Source organism: Anabas testudineus, chromosome 2, assembly GCF_900324465.2.
Source record: "Anabas testudineus chromosome 2, fAnaTes1.2, whole genome shotgun sequence".
NCBI classification, from domain to species: domain Eukaryota; kingdom Metazoa; phylum Chordata; class Actinopteri; order Anabantiformes; family Anabantidae; genus Anabas; species Anabas testudineus.
The window spans coordinates 23,632,632-23,649,773 of record NC_046611.1 but is presented as its reverse complement, the minus strand read 5'-3'; the positions used below and the strand labels follow the sequence as shown (position 1 = coordinate 23,649,773).

Here is a 17,142-nt window from a genome sequence, read left to right as displayed (position 1 = left end):
TCTAATCTTGGGGGCACACACTTTATGAAAAAGTTATCATTTGTTGTATGATTGTTGCTCTGACCTCTGTCTACGCTGCCCCGGGTTCAAATAAAGGTCAGGGATACAATCAGAAGATTTTACTTTTTTTTTTTTTAATTCATCCTAAAATATTGTGATCCCTGTTGCTTTGTACATTAATGTTAACTATAAATAATTTGATCATTTTATGAATTGAAATGTGATTGACAAGTGACTGCAATGGGAAAACATAATTCTGCACAGTCTATGAATTCAGAAGCTACATAATGAATGTGTTTCATAATTGTGGAGGGCACCAGGGTGTGCTAGACTTTTATTATTCCTTGTGCTGTTGCAGTAATGTATACAAGATAAGAGGGGCACGTGATGCTTGTCATAAAGCTTCTCCTTGCACAACAAGCTCCTCTATAAAACAGGCAGACCCCAACCCTCTGCACAGTTACTCTGGTCTTCATGCTAATTTCCCAGGTCAAAGCAAGGAGAGCAAAGGACAGGTAGAAAGGTATGTTTTCTTCAACTTTGTGTAGATGTGTTTTTTTTATTTTACTTTAAATGTTTTAATATCCTTGATGACTATCATAGCAGCATATGATGGGCCTTTTTAACATTACACAAGAATAGTTCAGAAGGTTACTGTGAGTTTTCAGTCTTCCTCAGTCCTTGAAATTTGATCTGGTCCAGCTCAGATACATACAATTGTAACTGGATTGGGAAGAGAATAAATGTCCTGTTCAGGTTTATTTTAGTAGAATTGAATTTCTAAGGTGCTTGTGTTTTAAATAAGAATGGGCATTCCTATTCATATATTTAAATGTAATTTCATAGACAACAATGGGAAAACACAACCTTGGACGTCTGGCTGCGATCCTGCTCTTTGTAGCTGTCTTTGTAATTAGCTTGGTGTTTAATGCGCTGTCAGCACTGGGAGTTGGTAAGACGTTCTTGAACGTGCATAGTTGCATTATTGAGAAAAAGAAGAATTACTTTACAGTGTAATAATCCTCTTTAATTTTACTATATATATTCATCTCCCTAATAGGTCCTTATTATACCACTACAGCCAATGTGTCTGCTATGTTTGACACTGAGATCACACCTTCAGGATGGACTTTTAGCATCTGGACCGTCATCTACACCTGGCTGACAGCGATGATTATCTACATCTTCATTGGACTTTGGACAAAGTTTGTTTAACTTTTAAAATATTTGTTCTGTTTAAAACTATGCAGCTAACAGCTATGCAAACCTTTTAAAATAGGTTAAAAAATGCAAATAATTATTTGTGTCTTTGTAAAGCAGAAATATTTGGGGATATGTTATACACCTAAATGTTTGAGTTACCACTTGTTGTTTATGTGGAAAGTTCACCACATGGGGAATTTTTTAGGAAATATCAGATAATAACAACTGTTTTTGAAAGATGACTGACTGGGTAGGCCAACTGTGGCTATTTCGTCTTGCAGGAATAGTTATGGGTATGTTTACTGCAGTCCTGCAGTGTTGCCTTATGGATTCTTCATTAGCTGGTGCCTCAACCTGTGTTTTAATATTGGCTGGCTCATTGTTTGGGACAGAGGGTAAGAGTCTTTATTGGTTGACTTAGTGCATATTGTTTATGTTAGCTGTAAAATGAAATAATTTTTATCCTACTTTTTGTCTCTCTATAACTAAAGAGAAATGATTGCTGCATTCATTTTTCTTATCCTGATCATCTGCACAAACTACTCCACTGTATTCTTCACTTGCCATGGGCTTCACATTTACGGGCCGTGGCTCACGAAATATCACAAAACACACCTGTGGTTACTGCGTGTATTGGTGAGTATAACAAATCTATTGTGCAAGTTTAAATCTCGCATGTTGCTGGTTATATGAATCTAATTTATTCATGTGTATTTAACATAATGTAGTTAAAGTGTACAACTACAATATTTACTTAGGAATTGTTTCAGTTTATTCACTAACTACAAAAACATACCTTTAACACTATATATATTTACAGGTTCAAAATGGTGTGATGATATACACAACATGGACCACTATTGCGACACTAATCAACCTGACCATTGTATTGACTTATAATGTAAAGATGTCCCCAACTAATGCTGCCACCGTCTCCTATTCTATTTTGAGTGTTTTGATGCCTTTGTGGTATGTGCTCTTCTCTTGGAAAAACCTACACATTATGTAAACATATTATGCAAAATTATCTCCAACACTTCGAACCCCTCTGTGCTTGTGGTCTGTGTTTTACAGGTTTATGCTTGAAAACGTAGTCCTTGACAAATACATGCGGTACATCCTCGTTACCTACCCTGTTGTGATCTGGGCTCTGTCTGGAAACCTGGACAAAAATTATGATGCTAATTCCAACAATCGAAATGGCGTCTTCATTGGTAAGCCTCAAATGAGATCTCTATATAAATCTTATGTAATAAATCCCTCTCTATAAATGCCACATCAGCAAAGTTGGATTACACTTATTTATTAGACTGATTTATTTATCTCAAATCTTATTGTCACATTAAGTAAGAATAATAATGATAAAGTATTGCCCCTATTTACTATTTCTGTGACTTTTTAGTAAAGTAAATCCACAGTAAAGCACTTCAAATTAAACCACATTTAATATATGAATATCTGTTTACAAGCTGTACTAATTCATTGTCTTCTCTCAGCTGTGCTATTGGCTTTAGCCTCTGTGCTGTTTGTCGTAAGAATTATTTTGGTGATCTGGAGACATATCAAACAACCACTCTATGAAGATGTCAGTCCTGAAGCCATGGAACCGATGGAGCTTGCTAAGAAGCAGAAAAGGATTTTTCACTAAAGATGCAACTGATAGTTATAATCCAGTTGTTCAGTTATCCAGCAGAACAGCATAAGTTGTGCTGCAGTTATGCAGCGTAACTTTGTTGGTAATTAAGAGGACAAATGTTTTTTTTTGTAAATACAGATCTTTTGTTTAACATTATGGCATAATTTATATTGTTTCATTTTTTTAAAGACTGCTTAGAATTTGTTTTCAAATCACATGCTGATGAATTATTTTGTGTTTTCTCATTTTGTCATATTTATACTGTAGTGAAGTACTTATGCCTCCTGTATTATTTGATCATAATGCAGTAGATCAATGAATGGTATTTTTCTACAGCAAAAATATCCTTAGACAATCATCACAAATTAATAAAGTTTAAAGTTATTTCCTAATGTGTTTGGAATTAGGATTTTCTTTCCACAATCAATACATACATGTTATAAGTGTTGGGTGAAATATAGTTGAATATGCAACATGACAAACAATTGGAGGTTGAGGAAGAAAACAAAACGAAAGGCATTTAAAATGTCATGTTATTACACATTTACCAGAAAAATGCTGCCAAACAATCATTTAGATGTATATGTATTGAAATCTATTTAAAATGTTGACCTCTAGATGGCAGCAACGCGAGGCGCCAACTCAATCGCGCAGCGTTGTCGTAAAAAAAAATAAACTGTAGAAGAAGAAGAACGTCCTGTGACGTTTTCCTTTGAGTATGTTTTATTTTCCCAGAGTTTGACATTTCAGGCAGCACGTCCGAAGAAAGTCAAAGCTTTGTCCATCAGTAATAAACTCCACAAGTCAGAGAGTTATGTTACCCAATTATTTCAGTCAAGTTTGCGTGAGAAAGAAACAAGCAGAGGGTTGGCGTCTGCTAACTAGCAATAACACTGCCTGAAAGACACGAACCAGGGCACGCAGTCGTTCTGTCCACCGAGTCAAATGAAAATACGCGGTTTATTTACTGATTGTAAACAGCGCCATTAACGTAGAGACGCTCGCTAAGCCTAATTACCAGTTCATTCAATGGCGGATCTACTAGTATTTACACTATTATATACTTCATAAATCGATTTTTAGACAGACCGGTCTGAATAATGTATTCGGGACAAGCCGAGTAATAGCTACGAACCACTGAAAACAAAATAATAGCTCGCTAACTGTTAGCTTGGATTTATTTGTCGGAAACGTTCAAAGTCGTCCGACATCACAGTTAAAATACGCAGCAGTTACACGGCTGACTAAATGGAGACGAAGTACCATGGCTTGGTAAGATGATGCCTTTTTGTTTTTCCTTCTCCCACTGTGCTTCCAAGGACGGGGGGCTGAAGACGCATTAGCTAAACATTAGCCACAGCTGGGGGCTAATTATCCTTAACGTAACTTACACCACCGGTAACGTTAAAGACTTTAAGCGAACGGTAACGTTACACAGCTTTTTTTAGTTAGTTACTGCGATTTAATACGAACCCCTTCTCCTGATTGAAGATGATCTTAGTTGTATGTGGGATTGTAGTCGCTTGTTGTTACCAAATAATAGACTCAATGTATTGCGAAGAAACTGTATGTATGTAGTTGTATCATATTTTATAAATTATAACAATTGTTAATGTTAATAAACATTAATTAAGCAATGTTACTCTGTTGTGTAAATAATGAGAGCTGCAGCATTAGATTTTAGACTAATTGATTTTAGCTTTATGTACCTTAGCCCCAATTTATGCCCCTCATTTTATTTAACCAAGAAAACACTGACTGATGTCCTGAATGAATCCTGTAAAATCTCAAAGACTATCCTACTCATCTTTATAATAATACTGTATATTCAGCCTGTTGAATGATAAAGATTTTAACACATGGGTTTAGGTGTACCAAATAATCAAGTAAGAGTAGCCCAGTAAATGCTGTGCCTTACTTTTGTTGTACCTTATTTCTGTTCACAGAGGAGACCTAAGAGGAAGCTCTGCTACATTACAAACAAAGAGAGGTACATTTGATCATGTTTTTTTTTTAATTTTCAAATCTTGTATAAGCTTACAAAATCTATATGTTGTGGAGCTGACTGTGCATGAACTTGTATTTATTCTCACCCTTGCATTGCAAATTAATTTTGATACCATGTTCCTTAAAAATGACGAAGTGGAGTTTGATGTAGGGATGAAGTAGGGATAATGGCTGGACTAACTAGCTGCCCATGTTATGGAGATGGAAACTAGCTATTACGACAGTGAAACTAGCCATGGCAGCTTAGCCTAAGAAGATACAATGCACAAACTGAGCTGGGTCAACCCACCCAGAATTTAGTATTTGGATGAGTGTAGGAGATAAAAGCAGCTTTAAGGTATGTTCGGTCAGTCATAAAGTATTTTAAAAGAGGGCTAGAGAGTGCTCAGAAGATTTATGGTGGCACAGCCTGATACCTACTTCAGGGAAGAGTGAGTTTTTGGTACATTTTGAAATTTTGGTCTGTGAGCTGTTATTTTAACCTCATAATTGTGTTTTTAGTCCATCCAAACACTGGGCAGGAAAACTGTCATTAGGAGACATTGATGGGATGTTTGATGACTTGGGTGAGTTGACTGTGTGATATGTTTGCTTTGTTATTTTGCATGCAGTTTTGTTTTTCTATTCTCTTACACTTTGCTTCGAATTTCTTTACAGATTCATCCTCGCATGATGATGACATAATTCCCCCATCTCCTCTCCAAACCAGTAATACTAAGGCAAATCTGAGGGAGAGGGAGATTTCACCAGAAGAGCATCTACCCAGAAAATTCACAGTCAGTCAATCAATACAGTGGCTCTTGTTAACATGACAAATAAATTGTCAAAATGCATCATGTGCTCTTGTAGATACTGATTATCTTAAATATTTACTGAGGTATTGGACTTACAATGCAGTCCCTAATGATTGTTTTGTCACATAGATGAGCTTAGTTTTGTGTGTAACTGTAGGGCAAAATACTCTCCTTATACCTGAATGTGGCAGCTCAGTCAATAAAATAGATGTAGTAATACTTCCTGATTATGCACTTGTTGATCGATTCAGCAGCTCTTCTACATTAAGTTATATAATTTATTCATCTTTATGAAATAAAAGGAGCAAACACGATTAAGTGTATTTAGAAATGTTACTAAAAAGTGTTTTGTAACTTTTCAGGGTCCTGGTGGGGATGTATTGCATTCTGCACGAAGGTCACTCAGTCCTGAACTGGACATTGGTAAGACATTCAAATCTGTATTTTACTGAGAAAATAGTCTTTCTAAAAATATACATATGAAATCTTCTGTCACTTTTTATGTTGTGTAGAATATTTTACATTAAAGTTTGTTTATTTTCTAAGTTAAAGATATTAATATCTCATTTAAAGTTCTTGGGCCAGTCAAAACATCAAGCCCTATTGAAGAGAAGAAAGTATTGGAAGCTGTAGAAGGGGAGGACAACGAAAGAGCCCTTGTCGTGCCCCAGATTCTCAACTTTAAAGAGCTGAAAACAGATCTTGGAAACACACAGAACCTCCAGTGCAATGGACATGTTGCAGAGGGGTAAAAAATGTATTAATTACTTTACCTGACCGACTGTGACTTTTGTCAGAGTTTTGTTTGTATGAATTGTAGAATTTTAATGTTAATGTTAATAATCAACCCAATTATTTAAAATCATTATACTTGTTGTCACTTGTTAATCTATAGCACTTTTTTCTCCTTCTCCCTAGAAGAGATGACTCTGATTTGGAGTCTCCAAGCAAGGTTACTTTTAGCAAACTCACAATGTTCAGTCACAAAGAGGAGGTGGCGACAACATGGTAAGGCTTTTTACTTGGATTGCTTTGACTTTGAAATAATATTTTTTTCTTTAACTATCCAAACAATACACTGGTATCCACCTCCTCCTCTATCTGTAACATTTAACCTCTGCACTATCACTGTCAAATATTGAATTTCATTGTGTTTACATCCTTCACTATCAGTTTTATACTTCACAGTGACTGACTTGTCATGTCATTATCATAGTTGAATGAAAATAGTCCTTAATAATCTTTATTCTGTCTTCATTTTGTTTTATTTCATTATATATTATTTTGCTGTGTTTTTATTCTTTTTATTTATTTTACATAGTGATGGAGTGTGTGGCACATTCCCTTAACTGTGTTGACATTTTGTTGGTGTATCGCTTAATAGCAACATCTGCTGGATTTCTAAAATAAGCAGATGATTTAGCAGTGTCAGCAGGCAACATGGATAAAGAGTGTGGAGACTTAACAAGGTTCATTCATTCTGACATGTGGAGTCCAACTGAGTGAGGAATGGTTTTGTTTATATAAGAGCTGATAATAAAGTGCTAACTGAATAAAAGAGAAGTGTGTATATATATATATATAACCAAAATAAATGACTCAGACTGCTGCAGTGTGTCAAATTTAGAATTTACAAAAATCTTTTTTGTAAGAAAGTATAACTGAAAAACAGGAAATCAAAGTGAAGATTTTTTTAAAGTCATGTAGGACATAAACGTGTTTGTCTACTTGTATGTGAGGGAAGAAGGCAATGTCAATAATACAGCCTTTGTATGCTCACATAAATACATTCTGATTGATCTGATCTGATGTTCAATCAATGTGTAAGTGTATCTTGTCTATTTGTTTTCATTTTCAGCAAAGAGAGTCACCCAGTTAAAGAGAAAACACCCAAGAAGTCTCAAATATCTGTTTTGGAAGTCGAAAGAAAAACACCAAGGTAGGATGTGAATACTTTAAGTGATGATGATAAATCATCATAGTTATTTTGCATGTTAATTGTGTTTGTAGTGATTAAATAGTACAATTCAGTGCTAATAACAGTAGCAACAGAATATAATTGATCATCTTGGACTGAGATTTAGTATTTGGACTGACATCCCTAAAATGTTGTAATTTAAAAGTTATTATAGTAGTAAAATATACTTTATTATTAATAAGAGTGTACAAATACAGGAAGAATATCATTAAAGTATAATTATAGTTAAATAATTAAAATGTAATTTGACAGTAGGTGGGAAATTACATTTTACATATGAGTAATTACAAATTAAATTGCCGACCAAAATATGTTAATGAGCTGAGTCAGAAAAATGCATTTTGTACTGACATTTCACATATCTGGATTTGTGATCAACTTCATGAGCAGTTTTCCACTTAGAGTATACATCATCATCAAAATATTTTACTCACTCATTGTTATATAATGTATTACATATATATATATTATACTATATATACATATTCGGCATAATCGTTTATTGTGCAATGTTTAATTTAAGTAAGTGAACTTAGTTCAGTTGCTTCTGTTTTATCTTTATGGTCATTTATAGACAAGAAAACCCAGAGCCACCTGCTTTAGCTGTGAGGCCTGATTGCCCGTCTCCTGAGATAAACTTAAGTGTTGAGAGACAGGCGCAGCCGACAGCAGAAATATCCACCTGTAGAAGGAAAGACATAAAATCTTTTTTACAGAAGATCAGAGATGCTGAACGGACCAGATCTGCAAGGTGAGTTGAGAGATTAGTCCACTGTAATACTTTATGGTATAGAATAATTTCCAAGATTGAAAGAGCTTTATTGTAATCACAGGCAACTGCTAATAAAAATCATTCATCAGTTCCAGGGGATTTCAGTCACTGGTTAAAGTACCCACACCTCCTCCTGAGGCTGAGGATGAATTCCTGATTCTGGAGGATGATGCACCTCTTATTTACATCCAATCTAAAAATTCCACCAGAAAGAGAGAAAGGCAGAAAGAGACAAAGGCAGAGCAGAGCAGCCCTGATAAAGACAGCTCAGCAGACAACTGTACAAATGACAGATCAGTAGAGGCTGCACAAAAAGATGAAGAACTCGAAAAGGCAAACCCCAAACAGGAAAGTCAGCCTGTTAATCAGAAAATGAAAAAGAATAAAGGGAAGGACAAGAAGAATGAAGTGACGGTACGGAAGGACGACAAGGATGATTTTCTCATACCTGAAGACTTTCCTTTAAGTGACTTGGTGGAACAAGAGAAGCCAAACAAAAAGAAACAACGGCTCAAGAAGGTCCAATCTAAAGAGTTTGAGGAGGCCGAGGAGGAACCTAAAGGCAGTGACAGCAGGGAAACGGATAAGGAAACACACACCCAGAAATTGGAAACGAAAACGCAGAAGTCCTCTGAGCTGAAGAGCTTAAAGTCCTTAAAGGATGGCAAAGGAAATGCTAAGAAGCAGCATATAGAACCTCAAGACCTGGGGTACCTTCCAGGTAAGGTGCTCCTACTTTTAAAATCTTTTTCTGTGTGTTGACATTGTATCATTGAATTATTTAATGTACATGTGCACATGTATTTCTGTTTACCCACAGAACAAAAAATCATTGGTCCAGGGAAAGAAAAGGCAAAGATTTTAGGCAGTGTGAAGGTGAAAAAGAACAAACTACCCAGTGTACCTACTGAGAGCTCCTCTGAAGAGAGTGAAGTTCATGGGAAAAGAAAACGAAAACAGCCTGGACAGTGGTGGCTAAACTGCACAGAGGAAGCAAAGGTTGCAGACAAGCAGCCCACACTCAAGAAGTCTAAACAGAACAGCAAAGATCCCAGATCAGCAGTTCCTTCACCTGTAAAGGTAGAGAAGGACAGAGTTTTAAAGAGAAGACATCGAAAACAGCCTGTGCCATCATCCAGTGAGAACACAAATACATCTGAAGTCAAGAAAACAAAAAGAAAAAACAGAATTATAAGAGAAGAGACACCAGACAAGAGGAAAACAACAGATGAAGTATTTAAACCAATTGAGGGGGAACAGATTGAAGATCAGGATGAGCAACACCATGTTCCAGTTGAGGACCAGGATCTTCCTTTGAGCCCTTTGGTGTTAACACAGAGAGACATCAGCTCAGGTAAGGTCAGAGTGGAGGAAGAACTCATACTTTACTTGTTTTAAAATAGTAACTGCACTACCATTTAAAATGTTAGTTTTGTCAGTTTTTTTAGATAATTTAGATAACCTCTTTCCTTTTTTACTTATTTAAATGAACTGTTGACTGTATCAACTGTAACTGTAGTGCAGTGAAGCACCATTATACTGGACTTTTTTTTGCAACAATTAGTAGTGGAGTGGAATTACAAATTTGTGTAAAATGTAAATAGTACTAGTAGAGTGCTTAAACCTTTAGTCCAATCTGTAATGTTTGTAACTTATTAAGATATTCTATATGTGATATTTTACAGGGAATCAGGTATTTCAGAGAGTCTACCACAATGTCTCTAATGATAAAATGTCCGGCACACCAGCGTCTGTCTCTCCCAGAAGAAACGAGCAACAGCTCAGGGAAGGAGAAACTGACAAACGAAGGAGGAAACCACCTGGTAGCTGGTGGCTCGTTAACGGCATGTCTAACGTGGAGTGCAGCTCTTCACAACCTCAGCAGCTTCATCACAAGGAGCCCAGACCTTGTAAGGGAGGTAGAAAACCGAACAAACGGAGCAGATCTCCTAGACTTGGAACTCCAAAAAATGGCAACATGGCAGTTTTATCAAAGCCGCTCATGGGAAGTTCTACACCTTCTACACCTTCTCTGAAACTGAAGCCGCTGTCTGCTCCAAAGACAGTGAAACGGTCTCTGGCCATGTTTACAGACATTTTCACCTCCGCCACAGAAACAGAGACTGTGATGAGCAAAAAAGACACGTGTCAGAATAACAGACGTAATGTCACTGCACATCCTGCTGAGGAAGTCGGTGTTTTACTTCAAAACCATGACACTCCTCCGGACAGCAAGTGTCAGTCAGAGAACACGTAAGGAAACGTCTAAAGTCGTCAGTCTCAATCTGTCCTTCTTAGTGTCTATATGTGATGTTTTTACCTTTTTTGTTAGGTTAAAAGAACTCAGAAGTGGACCATCGTCCATGATTCAGCTGGAACAGTATGAGGAGAATGAAAACCTGCGTAGGTTTTAAAAGTTACTTTTTCACATTTACTTCATTCTGATCTTTTTGAAGTGCTTGTTTTCTCTTTTTTTCCATTTTGCTCTTTTCCAACATTTTGCTCCTTGTTAAAAGCTGATTTTTTTTTTTTTAAAGGTAGACATTCAAGTGTGCAAATAGGTCATCACATACAGGCCTATATCATTAACATTATTTATTCCTCTGAAAATACCTATTTTGACAGAAACATTATCTACCAAACTGTGAGAGTACTAGGGCTTAAACAATTCTCCAAATCAGTGGTTCTGATTTATTACTAAATCATCCCCTTTTAGAAATGTGTAACTGTTTGTTTCTTTATTTTGTTCCAGCTCTGTCGCCATCCAGAGTCCAGCCCGCACTCTCTATTTCAGATATGTGTGGTCCTCCTCTCAAACCGCTGATCTTACAGCCGAAGGATAAAGCCAATCTGGCAGAGTGGTTCAGGAATCTCTGGCCTACACTTGCCCCTAGTAAGAAAAATAAAATGTAAAATATCTTTGTTTTTCAAAACAATGTGAACGTAGTGGATTTGTGTCATAAAGTCACATCTGATCTTCATCTTTGTTTAGACACTTTAAGAAAACACAGTAATCTCTAAATAATCTTTAATAACTACTGACTATACCTGTAAAACAAACAAATTGCTGGTTGAGATAATAACTTCAAACATGTTTGTAGCAGCTGCAGGTCAGACCTGCACAACACACATTAGAATCTGTTTTTGGTTAGGGCCTGGGTTCTGACTGAGCAGCTCCAAAATGTGGATTTTCATTGTTTGAAGTGATTCTGTTGTGATGTTGGTATGTCGCTTTTACCCCATATGTAGTGCTGTTGTTATTTGGAGAGAGGGAACTTGGTCTGTGGTGTCCTCCCATGGACAGTATGCTTCATGCAACCAGGAGCCATGATTTGTGCCTGGGACACTCATGAGCAGTGACATTAACCACCTCTAGTGAGGTTTTTAGTTGTTACTTTGTTTTTTTTTTTTTTTACCTTATTGAACATCGACAGTACTAAATTATCTCCTTATTAATTATTGATTGGCTAATTTGGTAACTAATTACTGTGTAACCCTTTATAGCTTCATGCAAATCAACACTAACTGTTGTGTTTTGTGTTTTTTGTAAAAGTTATAATTGATTTAACCCACATCTCACTCACTCACCGTTGATGCTTCTTATACTTTGTCCAGTCTACAGTAAATGCACGTATACAGGAAAATAATTAAAATAGCTGATGTTGATTGGTGACACTGTTATATGTAAATGCAGAATATTCCAAATGTTCATGTACTTTTTTGGCACTTCATATTACTGCTTGTCTTTTGATTTAGCATTCTGTATAAGAGGAAGTCATTCAGAGATACTTTGTAAGCTCAGAAGTCTAAGATTAGATTTCTTTACATCGCAGTACTTTGGTTTAAAAATGAAATGAAACTTATAAGTGAAAAGGGCAGTGTAGACAGAATTTCTCTACTTGAGTAAGTAATCTTACTGACACTGAATAAAGTAATGAACAATATAACAAATTCTTATATAATATGTAGTTTCATATCTTAAATTAAGTATTTCTTTTTAACATGTATTTTAATTTATACTCCATATCATCAGCAAAAGGTATAAAAGTGAAATAATAATTGTCCACACCTGTCCCCGAATAACATTTTTGTAGACGCTGCTGAGATAACTCCAAACCAGTTTGATTGGTACTTCTATCAAGACAGAGCTATTGGCTTCCTGTTGGACGTGAACTGTGGCTCCGCCTGTATTGGACGGATCGTCCTCGGCTCCTACATGAAGAAGCCTCTGTGGGTAGATCACAACACTTCAACAGTGAGTAAACCTACAACAAAACTTTGCAAATGTTTTGTCAAACCTCTTTCACCATAGCTTTAGAAACTGTTCATTATGTTTCATTTCCAACATTAATTTTATTTTTATTGCGTTTTTAAAGGTTTTTAACTTATTAACAAGCTCTGTGAAAGTTGTCATCGACGGCAGAGAATCCTGCTTCCACGCAGGACAGTGCTTTACAGTGCAATGTGGTAAGAATATACTATTATCACATTATATGTTAATGTAGCATTAAAGCAACAATACTTTAGAAACTCATTGCATGTTTTCCTTGTGATTAATCTTAAACACATATATTTTAATTGTTCTGTGTGTATTTCTGACTTCCACCACCTAAAATAATAACCTATAATATTTGTTTGATTAATTAAAACTCCTTCGTGAGACAATAAACGTGACATTAATAATCTATTTATTATTATTTATTATTAATTTATTTACTGAAAAGAAAAGGTTGAGTAAAACTACAAATTATAGTTATTGGTGCACGTAGAGCTATTAGCCCAGCAACTTTGCTATGGTCATCACATACTGAAAATTCACTTTACAGCAGGTGATACTTAACTTATCGTTAACCCAAGAAAAAAGGTCGGTGTTCATGTTGTCGAGGGAGAATTTTTTTTTTTTTTAAATGAATTGTACAGCTCTACATGTATACTTATGAAAAGTAATAATGTCATTGTGTTACTATATATATATCATTTTTTAAAATTATGTTTCTGTTCTTTTCGCACAGGACATGCCTACAGCATCCAGAACGTCACAGCTCAGCCAGCAGTTCTGTACTTTACCAGGATATTGTCAGTAGGTTCAGACTGAATATGTCAGCTGGATAAGCAGCTAATCATTCCTTGGACATTACCAAACTCTTAAATATGTTTTTAAAAGACTGTTTTTTTTTTCTGTATATAAATTCTGTGTTTAAATTGACTTGCTTTCTATGCTGTACAAACAGAAAACAATTTGGCTGTAATTTTCAAAACTGATTTTATAGTTTTCCATGATTTAAATCGTCAGTAATACAAAACAAAAATAAAAAAACCCAAATACTTAAATAATAAATAAAGTTTTGTTCTGTTACTTGAGTTTTATTTCTCCTTTTCCTAGAATAGTGCATGTGTAGTTTCCAGCCTGTAGGGGGCAGTGTACAGCTGTGGTCTTAAGTGTCAGTGCTATGTGGTTTTAGAAAGCATGCCAACAGTATCTTTATCTGCAGGTTTGTTTTTATTTAACTGGCAATTAATTTAATACCTGAACCAGAATTTAACAGTGCATTGAATTAACATATGTGTTAATTACTAATTGATGAATTAGGTGTTTGATTAATATGTTAATTGCTTAATTTGGCCAAAATGTCTTGTAAATACATTATAATGTCAGGGACTGAGCAGCAACATTCAGGGTTCCCATTTTGAACAAGTGGATTTTGAAGTGGCAGAAAAATGAGAAAATACAAAGCAAAATCAATCAAAACCAACATAATGAAATAATGAATAAACATAAATTATTAAGCAAATGTGTTGTTGTTTAATTATATGGAAGTGCCCGTGAATTATAAACCTCTATGCCGGAGAAAAAGGAAGAATCTGGGAGTTAATAATTTGTGAAAATTATGGTAACCAAAACTTTTAGCTGCTGGTTTGCCTGAGGCTGTCGCTTATGTGCATAGTTCTGTTGATAGTTTATCAAACTACACTGCCCTTCAACTACATTTTTCTCATGTCGGCTTATGCAGTAATTGGGAGCTGTGTAACCTGAGTCGGCAAAGTATTAGCAGAAGAGAGCCTTTTCTCCGACTTACAAGATTGGCACAAAAAGTCCTGCAATCCTTCCTCGCACACTCCCCTCATAACAGATGTGTGTGCAACTGTTGAGAGGAAATCTACTCTTATTATTAGGACTTAAATTTTTTATTTACGTTTTATGTTTGTAGAAGAGTGTTTTGTGACGTCATTCTAGAGTCTGTGGGTTGTATTGTGCTTATATCATTTTCTTTTCTTTTATCATACCGCAATGATTCACCATACAATTTAAAAAAATATTACTGTCTTTGCTGGTAAAGGCACAGCTGGTCCCTGGTGGTATCATTTAGTCAGCACGAAGCTGATATGAAGAACTCGTAATTAAATCTGTTGTCATATGTTATATTTTAAGACAAAGAAGAAGCTCACAAACCATCAGTTCCTGTCATTCATACACCGACACATCAGACACAAGGTCAAACTCACTACTCTGTCATCAAACATTTAGTGACCTACTTCATGAAGGCAGAACTGTGTTCCTGTAAGTGAATCGGTTATATTTTCGCCCCCAGTATACCACTGAATAATTTAGGATTCACTGATACATGTTTCTTCAACAAGAACCCTGGGACTGCTCTCTGATATGTCCCATGAAGTAGTGATTTAGCTTTAGACTTAATAATGTCATAAATATTATTCAAGATCGTCTTGTACAAATTTACGTTTTTTTAAATTCTGTTTCTATGTGCTAAAAAATGCTCATCACTGGATTTTCCTGATAGTCGAGTTTTCAACAGCCTCCTACTGTTCAATAATGTCACATATCTCTTTTAAATGTCTAGCTTTGGCACAGCAGTCTGACTTGCCTCAGGGCAGGATCTCCCCCAGCGAATGGAGACTACTCTGACCACCAGTACACACTGGAACAGCTCCCACATCTTTAATTATAAACTATGTCTGTGGCCAAATATACTGCATGTAACAGAACATCTGTGCAATGAAATTACTGAGTTAGATCCCTCTGTTCTCATGAATGAAAAAGGAGGGGTGAGTGAGCTGTTTGAGTAGGATTTTAAGATAAAGACAATATTTGCCCATTTAGTATGTTTTAGTAACGACAGAGACGTGTAACCTGGAGACTGAAAAATCTGTCCTTTCACTGCAGCTGGGTTGTTAAAGCTTCCACAGCAATGGAATCAGGACCCTTCAGTTCATATAGACCGAGCAGCCGAAGACACTGAAATGGTGGCTGTCAAAATTGGTGATGTGTGTGAATTTTGGCTCATTGTGAAGTTTGATTTACATGGATGAACACGTTTTTTTGGTGTTTGTTAAGAAAAGTAATTTCAGTGACGACATAAAAAGAAGGTGAGACATGAAGGATAAATAAAAGGAAGCAGGATGAGCAGGTCTGTGAGGTTGTATAGGCACAGTAGTATTTTAATCTAAAATGCACACGATGATTAACCATCAGTCACAGAGGTGTTCTGCTAGCAGCGAAGTGTCATGGTTAGCATGGAAATTTACTAAAGTCTCATTTAAAAATAAAAATATTTAAAATAAGTATCCTTTACACAACCTAAAGCACAATTTGGACCTTTTATTCAGATCCAGTCATTTAGTGTTGATTGTACACATTCATGCAGATAATCACTGAATCAAAATGTTGTTGTTTTTTTTTTGCTCATCAAATAATGTTTAGTGTCTTAGCGATGTTAACGTAGCAAGCTAACATTTTAATCTCTTAAAGTCTTGTGATCACGTGAAGAAACACTTCTCCTGATGGTGGTGCTAAGAAAAGTCGGGCAATCATTTCCATTACGCTACATCTCTGGGTACAACTATGGGCATCTGTGAATGTTTCATCACATTTGGGCTGAATCTGATTGTAATGGAGGGATTTTTCTTACTAAGTGAACATTTTTCTCTGCTGGGAAGCTGGCCGTCATAAGGAGTTATAGCCTACCCTTTAAAGTGTGTTTTAACCGAATTTGAATGCAATGCATACAACACAGATTTCACTCTGGGCTCGGCCGGGGTTGGCTGTGTATTTGTCTTGGCTGCCTTGACTTGAATTAAAGTGCAAATGCAGAATCCTAGGATAAGTTGTTTTAAGTGTTAAGACAGGAACTGAATAATGAATTCCTGAAAGTCTGCCTCACATCGAGCTTAATCTCAGCCCTTACCAACAAAATGCACTTTCTTTCTGGCGTCGCTATCCCTTAATGCATCTGACATAAGTGTATGTGAGACAGTAATGACTCATTTTACCACCAGAGATAACCACATTCACTTGCTCTTGAAAGAGGAGTTATACTTCTTGAGGTGCTGCAGTTTGACCAAATTGAACATTTAAAAAAAATCTGTTGGAAGAGCGAAGTGTGCTGCTTTAAGCCTGCTTGAGAGATGTGAAGAGCTTCAGTAAATATGTTTTGAAGCAGTTGTGATGCTCGAGTCTGATTTGATTTAATTACCTTCGCGAGAAACTACAATCTGAGCGGCATGCTTGTCAGAAAGAGCTCATATTGTGCGGAAATGAGACCCCGGACACGTGTTTTTGATGCATTTCCACAACAGCTTTTTCAAATTGGCACGACTTAACGTAAGCCACTCGAACTCAGCAAATGTTTACATTTCTGAGAGACAAATTCATTCTGCTTCGTTGGAATCCTGAATAAGAGCAGCAGGAATAAACAGTATCAGTGAGAAGCAGCGAGAGGCCCCGACTTCTAAT

The 17,142-nt window shown here is 36.1% G+C and overlaps 1 protein-coding gene across 2 annotated transcripts; it reads left to right on the top strand.

Moving 5' to 3' along the window:
- The first annotated feature begins 3,802 nt into the window (after nucleotides 1–3,802).
- On the top strand, nucleotides 3,803–14,155 carry si:ch211-161h7.4 (muscle M-line assembly protein unc-89). 2 transcript variants are annotated; one of them, XM_026364231.1, is made up of 17 exons: nucleotides 3,803–4,111; nucleotides 4,786–4,829; nucleotides 5,348–5,412; nucleotides 5,504–5,622; nucleotides 6,003–6,063; nucleotides 6,214–6,388; nucleotides 6,562–6,648; nucleotides 7,499–7,579; nucleotides 8,193–8,369; nucleotides 8,480–9,111; nucleotides 9,211–9,744; nucleotides 10,076–10,643; nucleotides 10,723–10,793; nucleotides 11,143–11,283; nucleotides 12,485–12,645; nucleotides 12,767–12,857; nucleotides 13,403–14,155. In XM_026364231.1, the coding sequence occupies exons 1-17, from the start codon at nucleotides 4,088–4,090 to the stop codon at nucleotides 13,483–13,485; spliced, it is 3,114 nt and encodes a 1,037-aa protein (XP_026220016.1). In that variant the 5' UTR covers nucleotides 3,803–4,087; the 3' UTR covers nucleotides 13,486–14,155. The 2 variants fall into 2 exon arrangements, with proteins under 2 accessions (XP_026220016.1, XP_026220015.1); XM_026364230.1 differs by having other exon boundaries at nucleotides 6,559–6,648.
- The last annotated feature ends 2,987 nt before the right edge of the window (nucleotides 14,156–17,142 follow it).

Excerpts from the sequence above, each read along its gene's own strand:
- si:ch211-161h7.4 (XM_026364230.1), top strand. The coding sequence starts at position 4,088 with ATGGAGACGAAGTACCATGGCTTG. Across the intron at positions 8,370-8,479 it reads GAACGGACCAGATCTGCAAG|TTCCAGGGGATTTCAGTCAC; the intron begins GTGAGTTGAGAG and ends ATCATTCATCAG. Across the intron at positions 9,112-9,210 it reads AGACCTGGGGTACCTTCCAG|AACAAAAAATCATTGGTCCA; the intron begins GTAAGGTGCTCC and ends GTTTACCCACAG.